Source organism: Petaurus breviceps, unplaced genomic scaffold, assembly GCF_028583685.1.
Source record: "Petaurus breviceps papuanus isolate PSGF00001 unplaced genomic scaffold, PetGlider_PUasm1.0 551, whole genome shotgun sequence".
NCBI classification, from domain to species: Eukaryota; Metazoa; Chordata; class Mammalia; order Diprotodontia; family Petauridae; genus Petaurus; species Petaurus breviceps.
Genome location: NW_027186372.1, coordinates 26553214 through 26571274, shown reverse-complemented (window position 1 = coordinate 26571274; position 18061 = coordinate 26553214). Strand labels below are relative to the sequence as shown.

The 18061-nt window shown below is 38.4% G+C and overlaps 1 protein-coding gene across 3 annotated transcripts in view; it reads right to left on the bottom strand.

Annotated features, from left to right (window-relative positions):
- The window catches only part of LOC138172731 (T-cell immunoglobulin and mucin domain-containing protein 4-like), a 32033-nt gene that overhangs the window by 11829 nt on the left and 2143 nt on the right, over nucleotides 1-18061 (bottom strand). For 2 of the 3 annotated variants that reach the window (XR_011171233.1, XM_069102508.1), the window contains exons 2-3: nucleotides 11998-12336; nucleotides 11013-11366 (exon numbers count right to left, since the gene is read on the bottom strand). Coding sequence is in view for 2 of the 3 variants with exons in the window: in XM_069102508.1 (XP_068958609.1) it covers nucleotides 11013-11366; nucleotides 11998-12336 (693 nt within the window). In the remaining variant the exon portion in view is untranslated. The remainder of the gene's footprint in view (nucleotides 1-11012; nucleotides 11367-11997; nucleotides 12337-18061) is intronic. The other variant, XM_069102509.1, reaches the window with a different exon arrangement.

Below are 18061 nucleotides of genomic sequence, written 5' to 3'. Positions count from 1 at the left end.
AGGAGGAGGAGGAGGAGGAGATCTTTCCTGCTCTCATGGATCCTTAAGTTTACAAAGGGAATAGCCTACACGAATGCAGGAAGATAATTATAATTTCCTGCTACAAACTGTTCTAGTTATATGAATAGATAAAAAAAACTCATAAAAAAATCCTAAAGTCCTCTCACATAAGGCTTCTTTATTGAGGAATCTAACTCCTAGAGGTCAGCTGTTCAGCACAGCTTTTCCTCAGTAGAGCCTGCCGATTGAACTCAAATCCAATACTGGTATATATGGTCCTAGTCTAGAAAAACACCACTTCATTTACCCAGATTTGTGTAGTGATTAACTATAAAAAGAAATATCACAGGGTTATAGATGCCATATTTGTCAGGATTCTCAAGATCCTCTGTCCTCAGGCTCCTCATGTTATGGAATAGGCAGTTGAGAGGGTAAGAGAAATTCAATTACTTAACCAAGGTCACAATAGCCAAAATAAGTGACCAAGAGAGGCCTCTCTCTCTGTCTCCTTTGTCTTAGTATGCTCATCAGCTCCCATCTCATAAAACAGAAAGAAGCAGTGTAGAGAAAACAAATTTATAGTGAACTTGGTAAAATACCCAAATAAGCCAGATCTTCTCTAGAACATTTAAGATAAAAGTGGAAGGAGAATAGACCACAAAAAAAAGAAAGCATCTGCCAATATTACCACAATAAAATATTTTTTCCAATAATGACAGTGGAACTATCATATTTGGACTCTAGAATTATAGTTCCCAAGTGTGTTACATAAGGAAGTAGGAATGATACTAATGAGAACAAAAATGCTAAATTGCTAGGTAGCAAAAATAAAAAAGGCACAAGCAAAGGAGCCAAATCTGAACATGCATATGGAGATATGACATCCTGCCAGAGATGACATGATGTTGAGAGTGTCAAGGGATCAATTCTAAATAAATCAAAATCTGAAATAAGCAAGGATACAAAAGCCTTGGGGAAAATTATAGGCATCATAACTATGTTTAAAAAGCAAATCAAGAAAGCAACAGTGACTGCTAACCCATATGTCTACTTTCTCATCTCTACAAAATCTTCATGAGAGTAATTTTCACCTGAAACAACATCCTTGAGAAAGGTTTGAGAAGTTTGATCTTCATAAATTATATTCTTCACAGACTAAATCTTTACTGTGACAAAATTGCATTAAAAAGTACAAAGAGGGGCAGCTAGGTAGCACAGTGAATAGAGCACTGGCCCTGGTGTCAAGAGGACCTGAGTTCAAACTCAGCCTCAAACACTTAACACATACTAGCCATGTGACCTTGGGCAAGTCACTTAATCCCAATTGCCCAGACTTACCCCCTCCAAAAAAAAGTACAGAGAGAGATTCTACTGTGCCTATTTATTCATCATAAAGAAACATTTGATTTAGTATGGCAAGGAACAACATGAAAGGATCTTTTCCAATAAGTTGTCTGTTGTCCGAATGTTAAAATTATGCAAGTTTTCTTGAAAAATATAGCTTATATTAACTTGAAATGATTTTCCAATTACTAATACCAAGCAAGATATAAAACAGGAAAACTCATGCCCTCCAAAGGCATTTGCAACTATTGTGGAGATTTGCAACTATTATAGCAGAGTGTAAATTGAAGAGAAATTTCCCTGTAAATTGTGAAGTTCTCCTGCCACTGTTCTATTTGTTAATGGCATTTTGGTGATTGCAAATCCTGAATGAGAATGATAATTACTCAAAAGAATTCAGCCAAACTATCCACACAGAGAAAGCCAAATGGATAAAGAAAATCACCATGAGCAAGATATAAAACAGACTATACCTCACAGAGGACATTGCCTTTGAAATTAATTGTAGCCTATTTTATTCTAACTATGGTTTCATGTGAAAACAGGGACCTTTCTGCTGACTTCCTGTCTTCCTTCTGCTTATCTTTCACCTAGAAGAATTATTCCTCTTGTATTATAATGCCCTTTATAAAATTATTCACTGAAACATTATTTTTCTCATTAGTTTTTGCCTTCTTAAAAGCAGTCACATATACTAGAAAAACAACAGCAACAACATGAGATCATGGACTAGGAGCCCTATATTCTAGATCCAACACTTCCTGCAGGATTCTGGGTGTCCTTTCCTTTATCTGGGCCTTGTTTTCATCAGTTATAAAGATGAAGGGGTTAGATTGAATGATCTCTTAGTTATGCTCCAGTTCAATGACTTTATCTCCACTTAACAAAGTCAAATTGCTTAGCTCCCAGCTTCTTTCCAAAGGGAGTCTCTTCTGAAAAAATCAAAGAGCATTTTATATTATTTCCATGGATGAAAAGAAAACACCAAAGTTACCAAAATAAATAAAATACCAACCCAGTATCTCCAATCTGATTTCTTTAAGTGATTCTTTTATATTTCATTAATGTATTTTATTCTCGGTACCAGAATCATTTCCCAATAATCTACCTCCTCTCTCACCTCCCCCCAAATCCTTAAATGATCCTTTTAAACCCAGGAAGGATGAATATATTTGACATTCTGAGCCCCATAGTGCTGTCTAGTTTTACAAAAAGCCAGGACGCAAGAAGGAAAAGCAAATTTCCTGAAACTGTCTCTCAGAGACCCAGAAAAGGCTGTGGTAAATATCTTCGGGAAAAGATGGATGTTATTACAGGCAATGTTCATTTTATCCAATTTTGCTGAATTGATCAAGAAGTCTTTATCCCCCTGTTTATGTCCATTTAAATTGGAAATCAGTCTCCAACTTGAATTAATGCCAATGACAGGGTAATGATTCATTTGGGGACCTGAGTCAAAATCTTTTTGAAGCTAATCAGACAATCTGTCCTTATACAGGAAGTCCTATATTCACATCTGTACCACTTCATCCTATTTAGAAAATCATAGAGATATGACATTCTATTCTTCTCAGTATCCACGTCTTTCCTCAGTAGTAACAGAGGCCTTTAGGGAGCCAGCAAGGGCTTACTTCTGTAACTTCTACTATTGTACAAGAAATTACATCCTATTGTCCTGAAAGTCTGACTATAGCGCCTTAAACATCTGACTTACTACTCAGAAGGGTTTTGGGATGGGAAGAAAAATTGGTTCAGAACCTTCTTTTTCTACCAAATGATGAACATCCAAATATGTCCACAAGTCTCCTGGACTGATGCAAAATTTGAGAAGTGTCTTACAAACTTTTCTGGGGCTATAGAAAGGCATTGGCTCCAGAGTTGAGAACCCAGGTTTGGATTTTACCTCTGCCATGTAGGAGATTATGTGACCGTGGACAAGTCACAACCTCCCTGGCCCTCCATTTCATCTCTGTCAAATGGTTGACAGTTTGAGCTAGATGTCCTCTGAGGTTTCTTTCAGCTCTTGATCTAAAATCCTATAATTTCTAAGGTCTCTTGCAGCTGTAAATTTATGAGCTTATGATCCTAAATGATGTGAAGTAGAGAAAAATCTACAAATGGCACAAGGGATCATTTTCAGGGACACACAGAATGCTGGCACATATGTACCTTCCTGCCACTTTCTCCAGTTACTGCTTAGATGCCCACATTCATATATACCCTCCCCACACTGCCCTCTAGAGTCAATATATTCACTGTCCTGATAGAGAGAAGAAAAAGGACTCAGAATTTTGATATCATGGTCTAGACCAGAGGAGCCAAACACACAATCTGAGTGTTGCAACACTATCAAGTGTGGTCTGAACCTGATTAAAACATGTGGGAAATATTTGACAAAACATATAAAAAATGCAATAGAACATAGATAATGTTAATATGTCATTTTCCATATCGATACGCAGCTGTCAGGAATCTTTGTGCATGTGTGGTTTAGTGGCCCCATTTCTTCTTTTTATCTTTTTTAAAGCAATTGGGGTTAAGTAACTTGCTCAAGATTACACAGCCAGTTTTTTTTGTGTGGGTGTTAAGTATCTGAGGCCGGAACCGATCCTGGGTCCTCCCAACTCTGGGGCCAGCGCTCTTACTCACTGCGCCACTTAGCTGCCCCTAGACCCATTTCTTCTTGAAGTTTGACACCACTGGTCTAGACCCTCTGTTTACAAACAACAGTGTAACTTTAGCCAAGTCACTACAACTCTCTTGGCCTCTAGTTTACAGTTGACCATGTTCTAGTGTTCAAAGCTCACCCACCCTGACCCTCATTTGTCCCTTCTAGCTTCATCTCTAGCCCTCATAAAAAATTTACAATTTCTTACTTTATTGATGTTGTTCAGTTATGTCCAACTCTTCAGGTCCCCATTTGGAGCAAAGATACTGGAATTGTTTGCCATTTCCTTTTCCTTCTCCTTTTACAGATGAGGAAACTAAGGTAAACAGGGTTAAGTGACTTGCCTAGGGTCACACAGTTAGTAAGTGTCTGAGGTCAGATTTGAACTTGCAAAACTGAATCTTCCTGACTCCGTGATGAAATATGATACTCTATCCCTTAAAGAGAGTTGATAGACTCAGGGTGTAGACAGAGACATATATATATATATGTAGTATGTATATTTTTTGACATGGCCAATGTAGGAACTAATTTTGCTTAACTTTATATATCGTTTATAAGGATTCTTTTTTTCAAGGGGAGGGAGGTAGGAAAGAGATAAAATAATTTTTTGTTAATTGAAAAATAAGTTTTGAAAAAAAAAACTATTGCACATAAAATTAATAGAGATACCTAGTAACAACCTGCCTCCATAGATGCTGAGGGCATCAAAAAAATGATGGTGGCCTAACCTGTAAAGCATGGAGGACTACACCAGGCCTGAGGAAAAGGGATTAGCATCCAATTTGGACTAGTGAAAAATGAATTCTTCAATGTGATAGAAGACTAAGTTAGCTTTAAGGTTCATCCTTGGGGAACCTGCCATCAAAGGGAAGAAATGAGAAAGTGAGTGGTAAGACAATATACAGGGGAAATAGGTTAAAATTACCAAAGATCTCAAGAGAAAGAAAAATCAATTAAAATACTTGAGCACAAGCAGATAAATCAACAAAAAAAGATAGAACATAAGTGAAGATGGTCTCCAAAATAACTAAGTGAATCCAAACATCTTTGAAGAAATTTTTCAAGATGAAGGAAAATTAATGAATGGCTGGTGAGGCAGAGCATCCTATGGATTCCCAAAAAAAGCACAGAATCCCAGCAAGATATTCCAGAATAGTCCAAAACAAAAATAAGAATTATGAAAGCAGAATGTATGACTTGTACATCAGAAATAATTGGCAGAATAGAAAAATTAGAATCCACAGTGGTGGTTATTTCCAAAGAAATGGAAGAGAAAACAACTATTTTGTAATATGAATACAAATAAGTGAAGAACGATCCAGCGGGGGAAGGGGGAGAAGGAGCAATGTTAAAAGAGAGAACATGTGATCTCTTTATGAGCAAAAGGTATTGATCTCAAAGTCAGGATATATAAATACAACTTAAAGATCAGAGGTCACCCAGAAGAATATGACGAGTCAAAAAATCTGAACACCATAATTCAAGAAATCATGTGACAAAACTGCCCAGGATTTCTGAACACAGAAAACAAGATGCCAATCAAAAGAATCCACAGGTTACCTCCAAAAATTCTTTTTTTAATGCAGCAGACTCAAGACATAAAGTGGTTAAATCAACCAATACTAATAAAAAAAACAACAAATTCTCCAAGTAACCAGAAGAAAGATATTCATATACAAACAAAAGGAAATTTGAATCACACAAGATTATTTGTCACACAGAAACCACAGAAGGGAATAAGATAATGTGTTCCAAAAAGCAAAGGAGTTCAGGATACAACCCAAGGGACACCAGCCAGCAAACCTGACCCTAATCATTAATTTAAAAGAAATGTTCAACAAAAGAGTTGCATTTGAAACATTCTTCACCAGCCCCCCAAAAAAGAACAACATGCATATGTATATACAGAGCTGATCTGAAAACATCCCTAGAGAGCAGAAACATGAGAAAAATAAATACAGTTACCAAGAAAAGTATAAGTAACAAAACAAATTATCCCAAAAGAAAAAATGAAGAAAAAAATAAAAACCCTAATAGAAAAAGATGCCAAAGGAGTTAAAAATAACAGAAACCAACAAAGCAACAACATATGAACTATTAAGGGATTTCTCTATAAAACTACATAAGGAGATAAAGATTCACATGGAACATAAATAAAAGATGTATTGGTGAAGGAACTGGTCTAAAACATCATGGACATAATACCCTTCCCACAGATGAAACAACCTGTTGGGTTTGGGTTTGGGTTTTGGTGGGACTAAACTACAGCATGGGAAGAGTCAGGATACATAAATACATAAAAGGGGAGAGGGGAAGGAATAAAATAAAAGGTGTAGTGTACCCTAATCAAATCAAAGATAAACAATGCAATGAAAATAACTCCTATAACCTTTTAGGAAGAAGAGCTGCTATGGGAGAATGGGTAGGTTGCCAAAGGGAAGGATAGAAACCATTTTTTAAAAAGAGGAAATTTAAGTTCATTGGTGAGAGGGAGCATCATTAAAGACTACTCCTGTAGGCGGGAGAGAGAAAATACTTAATGGGAAATGGGAACTTCATCATGGGTGTAATTTGCAGGGATTTATTGATTAGAAAGACCACTACCTCTGATGAATACAGAGAAACATGGAAAGACTTAAATGAGCTGATACAAAGTGAAGTGGAAGCAAGAAAGCAATATACATAGTTGCAACAATGAAAATGGAAAGGACCACCATAAAGCAAAGTAAAATGTTTAGACATTATAAGAAACAAGTTTAGCACCAAAGAAGAGATACCACCACCACCATTAACCCTCTCCATTCCTTTCTAGAAGTGGAGGAGAGGTTCCACAGTTATAACACATTATATACAACATCAGAATTTTTCAATGTATTCATTGATTGTACTAAATTTTTGTGTTACTTTTGTCTTGTTTCTTTTTTTTAAATTTATTTGTTATAAGCAATAGCTCCCTGGGAAGGGGATCAGGAGGAGAGATCCTGGCAAATCTAGGTGACATAAAATTTTAAAAAGTAAAAATCTTGCTTTTAAAAGGAAATTTTTCTTCCTCCCTCTCTAGTTCAATGAAGAAAACTCACATGTCTCCCTATTGAAAAGAAAAAAAATAGCCTTTCTGGGAAGAAAAGGGGTAATAAGAAAGATGTGAATATAAATAATCAGAAAGAAAGAACATGGCCTAAATATCTACAACTCTCTCAGTCCTTGTCCAAGTATAACCAGATCCAGGGAGAGATGTGAGAAGCAGCTGTGGTGGGCTATGAGCTGCTCCCACAAGAACCCAAATAAATATCAAGGATGTCAAGTTGAGGGGGCAGCTAGGCAGCTCAGTGAGTAAAGTACAGGCCCTGGAGCCAGGAGGACCTGAGTTCAAATGCAGCCTCAGATACTTAACACACACACACAAAACTAGCCATGTGACCTTGGGCAAGTCACTTAACCCCAATTGCCCTCCAAAAAGCAAAAAAAAAAAAAAAGGATATCAAGTTGGATGGGAGAAGTTGGAGCTCCACTCATCCTCTTCACAGCTGCCTGGAAAGTTGAACTGAGAAGTAAAGTTACCAATTCTTTGAAAAACAGAAATTACTTCACTAGCAACTTATAATACAGAAAATGGGCTACTGAGCTCAGTCAATTCCATGCTAACCCCTAAAAAGATGAAGGGAGCTATTCTCCTTAGGAATATCAATGAAAGTGAATTACAAAAACTTAATTTCCAAATCCAATGGACTCTTTTAGTCTTCATCCTTGACCTCTCTGCACCTTTAAATGCTATTTATCATACCTCCTTCTTGATTCCCTCTCCTCTCTTAGATTCCATGACACTTACCTTTTCAGGTTCTCCTATTTGTCTGACTGTTTCTTTTCTGTCCCCTGTTCTAGTCCAGCATCCCAGCTCCTAACTGTGGATAACTTCTAAGGATCTGACCTGAACATCTTTTTTCCCTACATTCCTCTCTTCTGACCTTGAGTCTTATATCTTCAACTGACTATTGGACATTCAAATTGGATGTCCTATACATGTGTATTAAACTTAACATGTCCAAAACTGAACGAATTATCTTTACCCCCAAACCTTCCCCTCACACTAAGTTCCCTAGAAATGCCAGCATACTCCAGGTGTCATCCTTGACTTATCCCTTTCTCTCTCCCCTCTATATTCAATGAGTTGCCATGTCCTGTTAATGGGACCTTCTCTCCTCTGATGTTACTGCAGCCTCGTACAGGCTCTCATTGTCTCAAACCTGCACTTTTAACATAGTCTTCTACATGGATTCCTCAAGTCTTTCCCCACCCCATTCCATCCTCCACTCAGATGTCAAATTGATCTACCTAAAGCATCAGTCTGAGCATGTCATGTCCTTCCTTGCAATAAAGTCCAGTGGCTTCCTATTTCTCCTGGGATCCAATATAAAATCCTCTCTTTGACTTTTAAAGTCCTTCATAACCTGACACCTTCCTACCTTTCTAATCTTCTTACATTCTATTCTTTTTATACATCTTCTACAACTTAAATGGCATTGGCCTCTCATAAGATGGGCCATCTCCTGACTTTTTCATTGACCATCCCCCACCCCTATAATGTTCATCCTCCTTGTCTCCACCTCCTGGCTTCCCTAGATTTCTTCAGCTCTTAGGTAAAACCCCACCTTCTACAAGACAGCTTTCCTGGGACCCTTCAATGCTAGTGACTTTTCTCTGAAATTACCTCCACTTTACTATGTTTACAGCTGGTTAGCACATGGTTATTTGCCTTCTGTTTTCCCCATTCCATACTCCTTGAGCATAGGGGGACTATTCCTGCCTTCCTGTGTATCCCCAGAGCTTAGTACAATGCCTAACACATTTTTGTTATTGTTCAATTGTTTTTCGGTTGTATACAACCCTTTGTGAACACATTTGGGATTTTCTCGGCAAAGATACTGAGTGGTTTGCCATTTCCTTCTCCAGCTCATTTTACAGCTGAGAAACTGAGGCAAACAGGGTTAAGTGACTTGCCCAGGGTCACAGAGCTAGGAAGTGTCTGAGGCCAAATTTGAACTCAGGAAGGTGAGTCTTCCTGACTCTAGGCCTAGCACTCTCTATCTGCTTCACTACCCAGCTGTCACTATTTATTAAGATAAATGCGTATTGACTTATTGTTGACTTCTTTGGTGATCTTATCTACTGTCATCAACTGGATTTATCAGCTTTATTCAGACAGTTCTCAAATCCATACATACAGCTTTTATTCTATCCTGATCTTCAGCCCCATATTTCCAACTCTCTCTTCCACATGACAAGCCTCTATATTCGAGGAATGACAAAGAGAGCAGAAACTGATCTCTTGGCCTAAAGACAAGAGCGCACACCTGGGAGTGAGCTAACATGGCAAGCTGCTCTAACTGGTGAGTTAACTAACTGGTTCTTTTTTCTTAGCCTGGTACTGGATTGCATTCACAACTATCACCTGTGCCTGTGTTCAAAGCAGAAACAGACAATGTGGGCACAGCCGGCACTTCATTCATAACTTCAAAAACCAAAGTGGTTACAGTGAAATGGAGACCAAAGCCTTTTCAACAAGAAGTGAAAGAAAGACAAATAAGGCCCTTAACCAAGCATCCCTTTGGATACGGATGAAGCTAACTCCCCAGTAAGTGTTTTGGCAATAGTTATCTAAGGGGGGTGGCTAGGTGGTGCAGGGAATAGAGCACCGGCCCTGGAGTCAGGAGGACCTGAGTTCAAATCTGGCCTCAGACACTTAACACAAAAACTAGCCATGTGACCTTGGGCAAGTCACTTAACCCCAATTGCCCTAAAAAATTAGTTATTTAAGGACCAAGTGGGGTAGAACAATTCACTTGGGCAGTTGAGTGGTACATGGGCAGAGCACCAGGCCTGAAGTCAGGAAGACCTGATTTCAAATCTGGCCTCAGACACTAAATAGCTGTTTTACCCTGGGCAAGTCACTTAACCCCGTTTGTCTAAGTGTCCTCATCTGTAAAATGAGAAGGAGAAGCAAATGGCAAACCATTAGGGTGTCTTTGCCAAGAAAACCTTCAGACATGACTAAAAAATGGCTAAACAACAACAATTCACTGATTCTGAAAGAAAAAGGAAAAAGTTTTATAACAGTTCAGTCAAAAAATGAGTAAATAATGAACATATTAGAATCAGAAAAGAGGCTAGGATTCTGTGATCAGGTGACAACCAGGATTACAAAGGCATTACAACTACCCAATATTAGCAAGACATCTAATACGCTGCCTAAGAGATAGCCTCAAGGATATTTGTAATCAAAAAAGGAGGTAGGATAATCAGAGAGCAGTATGGGTCATAAAGCAACATGTGGATAGTCCAAGGGTGGCATAGATATCCACAAAATATTAAAAGAACCCAAAGATGGTCTCTAAAGAATTGGATGGACCCTTCTGGTCAAGAATTTCAGAGGCCAAGGTTTTGTTTGGTGAGAAATGCAAGAGCAAAGGTAAGTATTCACACTGATGATATTACAGATCCATTGACATAATCAAACATTTAAGTTGTCTAGTCACTCTGAGACAGGTTAAAGCTTTTAAGAAATCTTTTGTCAAATCAAATGAACATTTTTCAATTTTCTCAGACCAGCATGAGAGACTAAAACATAATCATAGCTTTGAAATAAATCCAAAGCAACATAACTTAAGAATTGAATACTCCAAAAGATGGTAGAGATGAAACTTCTAATCAGTTCAAGAACAAAGATAAAATTATAGATGATAGACACATAACTGAATCTAGAGATATTTGGGAATATCCGTACTTGGGCTTTTGAGATATATGCCATAGAGGAAAATCATATCATCCCATAAGCTATCCCTCAGTCTCTTTTGTCAGAAACAACTCTCCATAGACCATGACACTGACAATGTGGCATTTCTCAGGTTCCTTAACAAGACAGACTTTCTAGATTCTGTTCTCAAGAGTCCAAGTTCAAACTAAAAGAAAGAAAGGAAGATTTCCTGGTCATGTTGTGTACCTGTAGTCACAGTGGCAATTTCTGTCAATGGGAGGGTGGTCAGAGCTGGCGTTATTGCTTGATTAGAAGCTGATTTCTGAGGAAGAACTGTTGTTGATTTGAGAGTGACTGTAGTCAACTGGTGTGTCATTATGGTTGTTAAGTTAGGAATGGCTGAAGTGGTTATTTGGAGAGCTGTTGTGGCTGTTGTAGTTGGACAAGTTGTTGGAGCCAGATGAGTAGTTATAGCAGGAAGAGGAGTCGTAGTAGGAAGAAGAGTTGTAGCCAGCTGAGTAGTTGTAGGTGGATAAGTTGTAGTTGGAAGTGTTGTTGTCAGACGAGTAGTCATAGTCTGATGCGTAGTTGAAGTTGGAACTGAAGTAACCAAATAAGAGATATATCTGACACCAAATACAGTCCAAGAGAAATACAGATTCAAAAACAAGCACAAAAACAGAGAATGTACTCAGCTAAGAATGCCAAATTTTTAGTCCTAGAAGATTCCACTATGTAAAACATTGAAATTTGGCTATGATTTTATACTACAGACCCAGCTATTATTTATGTATGTAGGTTTTGCCTAACCCTAATAAACTAAGAAAGGTTCACTTATTTTTAGTGAACACGGAAATTGGTACATCAACTGCTGAGGTCAGTAAGTGAATTCAAATTTTTGCAAAACGGTATACTCAATATCAGTTGAATTGAACACTTTACCCTATATACTGTAAGTTCCTATGAAAGTAACCTATGTATATACTTAAAGATACAAATAACCAAAATTGCAAAAGATATGAAAGTGAGAAAAGATTTATCAGATGCAATTTTGTCTCAGGAAGATAAACGATGTCTCTTTTGGAAGCATACTCAGGTTCAACACTAACTAGTCTTTGCTATTACATATTTAATCCCATCTCCCACTGCTTCCTAAAGAAACAATCTCTAGCAACATTGAGTTTTCATAAATCCAAGAATTTCCTTTCTGTACACACAAGTTTGGGCTTACCTTTCTCCAGCTGCAGAACTACTTCAATTTTGATATCATTAAACCACCCAGGCACCTCTACCCGGCAGCAGTATGTGCCAATATCACCTTCATTTGTGTTTTTGATTGTCAGGGTCACATCACCTCTCCAGAGATTTCCTTGAAGTTGATATTTTGAAGACTTCGACCATGTTACTCGTTTTCCATCAGTCCTGATAACCTCTCCACCGCATTTGCTTTTGGGACATTCTTCCTTTCCCCAGCACATCACATGAGTCTGTCTATTTCTAACGCTGTAGAAACAAGGTAACTGAACAGACTGACCCAAAAAACCTGTCACAGTCTTTGATATGGCTTGGGCTGCATAAAAAAAGAGAGAAAGTCATGTCATTTCCATGTTTTCTTTTCTACTGCTTCTCCAATAGGAGGAAACTGAGGCAAACAGGGTTAAGTGACTTGCCTGGATCCCACAGCTAGTAAGTGTCTGAGGCCAGATTTTAACTCAGATGCGTCTTCTTGACTCCAGGCCCAGGACTCTATCCACTGCCCCACCTCGTTGCCCCGGGAGTACATTAGAGGGGCTCTAAGGGCCCTTATATTCTTTGATCTATCTATCTATGATTCCCAGTCCAGTATACTTCCCTTAACACCACTCTGGTTTGAAATACAAAGAATCGCAAAGTTTATTCATTTTTTTTAAATGTAGTATCCAAACTTTTTATGTTTTTGAGGACACAATTCCCATTTTGTGTGTATTTTATTTGTAAATTATATACATGCACTAACATACTAACAACTGTATAAAAAAGAAATTTTTTAAAGAACTAAATAAAGACAAAATAAAATTTTATTCTGGAGTTAATAAGGAGCCTGGAGTTTGTTAAATAGAAGAATGATGTGTTCACACCTTTACTTTTAGAAAATCACTTAGGCAGCTATGTAAAGGATGCGTTGGAGTGAGAGGTTTGAAGTAGGAAGGCAAGCAGGGCCTTAAGTAGGATGTTAAATATATCATCTAACATAATTTTAATAATGTTAATAAAATTAAATAATTATATAATAATAGCAATAACAATAAATAATAAGTAGAGGCCTTCTATTCCAACTTCCTTATTTTACAGAGGAGAGAACTGAGACCCCAAGAAGTATGTTACTTGCCCAACATCACATAGATGGTAACAGAGTCAGGATTCAACCCCAGGCCTTCTGGCTTTATTTAAAATTATTTTAAATTATTAAAATAACAATGCTAAGTACATTGGGAGAGGAGAAAGAATTTTTTTATTTTTAATTTATGGAATAAAATAAGCATTTTTATAACATAGTAAAATAAAAAAGATGACTACACATGAAACTGCAAATCTATTATGTACAGCTTGCTATTTCTTTTAAATATATAATAAAGTTATCATGTAAATTTCTTTTCTGTGCTTTTCTTCCCTCCCTCCCACTCTGCCCTAGAGATGACTACCATTAGACAAAAATAGACATATGTGTATATATATATATATACATGTATATGTAAATTATTCTATACATCTTTTTATCAGTTCTTTCTCTGGATGCAGATAGTCTTTCTTCATATGTTAACAAATTACATTAAATGAAGTTGTGAAAACAGAAAGCAGATTTGCCAACTGATTGGATATGAAAGGTGAGAGAGAGTGAAACATCTAGTTATGTAACCAACACTTTGATCATGGGTAACTGAAAGGATAGTGGTACCCTCTATTGAAATGATGAAGCTTAGAAGACAAGTGGTTTGGGAAGAAAAGATAATAAAATGAAATCTGTGCTATAGATCACATTCTATCCCACAGAAAATGAGAAAGGGTGCAAGAAGACAGAGAAGGATTTTTACAAATCATAGCACAGGAGTATAGAACCTGCCCAGCAGAGCACCAGAAGGTGATCTGGGAAGAAGTGTGTGGGTATGCAAAAGGCAATGGGAGGGGAATTTTTATTTCCAGCTTAACTGCTGGTGTGGTACCAGTACAGGTTAGATTTTAATCATTTTGAGAGGCTAACCTCTTATTAGGAGGGATTTTCCTGAAACTTAAATTGGATCAAGTCACGCTTGTGTGTCCCTCTCTCATATGTGTACATGTGTGTGTGCATGAGAACACACACACATAAGAGCTCAATAAACTCCAGTGGCTCCCCATTGCCTCCAGGATCAAATAGAAAATGATCTGTTTGTCATTCAAAGCCTTTCATAACCTCTCCCCCTCCTACCTTTTCAGTCTTCTTATACTTTACTCCTCACTACATATCTTTGATCCAGCGACTTTGGCCTCCTGGCTGTTCCATGAACAAGACACTCCTCCTCTCCGCTCTGGGTTTTTCTCTGGCTTTACCCCATGAATAACCTGTAATGTTCTCCCTTCCCCGATCTTCCTACTGATCTTCCTGGCTTCCTTTAAGTCCCAACTAAAATCCCATCTTTTATTGGAAGCCTTCCCCAATACCCCTTAATTCTAGTGCTTTCCATCTGTTAATTATTTCCTATTTATCCTGTATATGGCTTGTTATGTATATATTTGTTTACCTGCTGTCTCCCCCATTAGACTGTAAACTCCTTGAGGACAGGGACTGTCTTTTGCCTCTTTTTGTATCCCCAGTCCTTATCACAGTGTCCAGAACATAGTAGGCACTTAATGCATGTTGACTGAAGTTAGGAACTGGCTTATTCATAGAAGATGAGCGGTAGGATTGGGACCATATTGGCTGATATGGTTTGGAGGAAGAAGTGGTTGTGTTGAAGACAAAGCTTGCCACAGGAGACAAGAACTGTGACAGGGAGGGTTTAATGGGATCCATCTTCCTATCTTCCAATTATTTAATCACATATGCCTTGGGGTCATGCCACAGTCCCCCCAAAGGACAGAACCCTACTTTGGGCACCACTGTACTAGAGTGTAGAAGATGCACCTGTCTTTCACTCACTCCTATGAAAGTGTTTGTGACTCCACAGCACTTCACATGAGGCATTATCTGTGACACAGCTGGAACAAGTGACCCAAAAACCCCATCAGTGTCTTTGAGATGGCTTGGGCTGTGCACAAAAAAGAGAAAAAGTCATGTCAAGTGCACCAAATTTCCATATTTTTTCTACTACATCTCCGATAGGAGGAAACTGAAGCAAACAGGGTTAAGTGACTTGTCTGGATCACACAGTAACCCTCAGAATAATATAATTCTTGACCATAGACTCAGAAGAGACTTTAATGGCCATTAGGCAGTCAGATGGCTCAGTAGAGTGCTAGACCTGGAGTCAGGAAGAACTTAGTTCAAATCCAGCCTCAGACACTCACTTAACTGTGTGATCCTGGGCAAGTTAATGAATCTCTGTTTGGCTTAATCCCCTTAAAAAGGGAAGGCAAATACCACCTCAGTACCTTTGCCAAGAAAACCTCATACAGGGTCGCAAAGAGTCAGACACAACTGAACAATAAATTAGAGGCCATCTATTCCAATCTCTCATTTTACAGAGGAGAGAACTGAGGCCCAAAGGGGAGCTGTTAACTGCCCCAGATCACATAGGTAGAAACAGAGACAGGATTCAAACCCAGGCCTTTTGGCACCAAATACAGCAATCTTTCCATGAGATTATGTAGTAATATCCTACCATCTCATCACTCCCATCTCTTTCCAAGGGGGATGGAGTCCCTGGCTGATGAAAAGAGCTTCAGGGGTTGGGGTTCCTCATTCCAATAAAGCATTAAACTCACTGACTTACAATGAGTTTAATCATCCAGTCAAATGAGCCAATCTGAAGAGTGTTAAATGTAACAAAGCTACCCAGCTGCCTCTTGCCTGGGAGAAAAGAGCACAGGAGTCTCATTATTGCCTAGATAAACATAACCAAATTTGGAAAAATTGCTTATTGAGTTTGAAGAAATTGGCCACTCATGCAAAAGTTCAACTGGATTCACACTTGCCTTTTTTTTGTTCTGTTTTTCCACTCAGACTTACATAATATCCTCCTCATATCAGAGTTAGAGTAGGCATAAAATGACACCTAAAAAGTGTATTTTGAGGGAACTATAAGATATTCCTTTGGTTTATCCTCCTCCCTGGCCTGAAAATATTCATCATTAAGATCACTCTTTTGGGTTAGCTGAAAAAGATGAAGCATGATGTCCAGAAGGACACTTAAAATTCATTCACTCAACAAGCTTTGCTTAGGTAAGTACCTACTGTGATCCAAGTATCATTCTAAGGGCTATAGTTACACAAGCAAATATGAAACAGTTCCTGCCCTCAAGAAGTTTATATTCTATTGGTGGAAACAACAAGTAAACAGATAAGTAATACAAAATAAATACAAAGTGAAGACAAAATGTTATGGTAAGGTAAACTAATGACTAAGGAATGAAGGTCCAGGAAAAGCATCATGTGCTACTTGGAAGAGGAAGGAGAAATGGAGCCAAAGAGCCAGCTAGACCTCTCCCTTTCAAATCTGAGCATGGCTCATGGATGGGAGAGCACAATTAGGTGGTGCTTTGGATAGGGCATAGACCTAGAATCAGGAAGAATCATCTTCTTGAGTTCAATCTGACTCAGACACTTACCAGCTGTGTGACAAGGGGCAAGTCACTTAATCCTGTTTGCCTCAGTTTTTTTCATCTGTAAAATGAGCTGGAGAAGGCAATGGCAAACCACTCCAGTATCTTTGCCAAGAAAACCCCAAAGGGGGTCACAAAGAGTCAGACATGACTGAAAGCAACGGAATAACAATAATGGATTAAGAAATGGCCAAATTGGGGCAGCCAGGTAGCACAGCGAGTAAGAGCACCGGATCCAGTGTTGAGAAGACCTGGAGATCGAATCCCGGGCTCGGACACTTAGCACCCACACAGAAACACCTGGCCGTGTAACCTTGAGCAAGTTACTTAACCCCAATTGCTTAGGGGCGGCCAGGTGACTCAGCGAGTAAGAGCACCGGCTCCAGTGTCGGGATGACCTGGATCAAATCCGGGCTCAGATACTCAGCACCACACCCAGAAATAACTGGCCATGTAACCTTGAGCAAGTTACTTAACCCCTATTGCTTTAAAAAAGAAAAAAGAAATGGCCAAATTATGGTTCATGAATAGAATGGAATATTATTTCACTGTAAGAAATGATGAATATGAAAATCCAGAGAAACAGGGGAAGATATATAAACTAATGCAGAACCAGAAAAATAATATATACAACATATATGGAAAGAATTTTTTTTAAAGCAATTGGGGTTAAGTAACTTGCTCAAGGTTACACGGCCAGGTGTTTCTGGGTGGGTGCTAAGTGTCTGAGCCCAGGATTCGATCTCCAGGTCTTCTCAAGACTGGAGCCGGTGCTCTTACTCGCTGTGCTACCTGGCCACCCCCATGGAAAGAATTTTTTAAAAGAAACTGAACACTGAACAATTATGATCAAGAGATTTGAAAATGCACCTTCTTCCTTTCTTTGTAGAAGTTGGGGACAATGGGTAAAGGTCATTGCATACGCTGTAAGACTTAGGTGATTGACGCATTAGTTTTGTTGAACTATTTTTTTCCTTTCTTTTTTATTCTTAGTTACAAGAGATGGTTCACTGGGAAGGGGAGGGAGAATGTAACATTTAGAAAAGAAGTTTATATCAAAACAAAAAATTTAACAAATAAACATTTTAAATACCAGCATAAATTCAATGATTCTGTCCTGGCAGGCAAAGACTATTTTAATTTTAGTCTTTGTGTTATTAGTACTTAGTATAGTGACTGGTATATATTCAATCCTAAGTAAATGCTTATTCAGTTCAATTGAATCCTTTTTCAGTTTAATGAGTTGTCCCCTTATGAGAATAGAGTCCTATGATATAAAATGGATAGATCTAGATTGGGAGTTTGGAAGTTGAGATAGGTGGGAAAACATGGAACATGGGGCAATTCAGAACAATGGCCCCAGGTGAGGCTTTCAAAGGAGGAGAATAGGAGGGTGATAGGAAGGATGAGAAGACTCTACATTTACCACCTCTCTCCCTACCACCTACAGAGAGAGACAGAGACAGAGACAGAGAGAGAGAGACGGAGAGAGAGAGAGAGAGAGAGAGAGAGAGAGA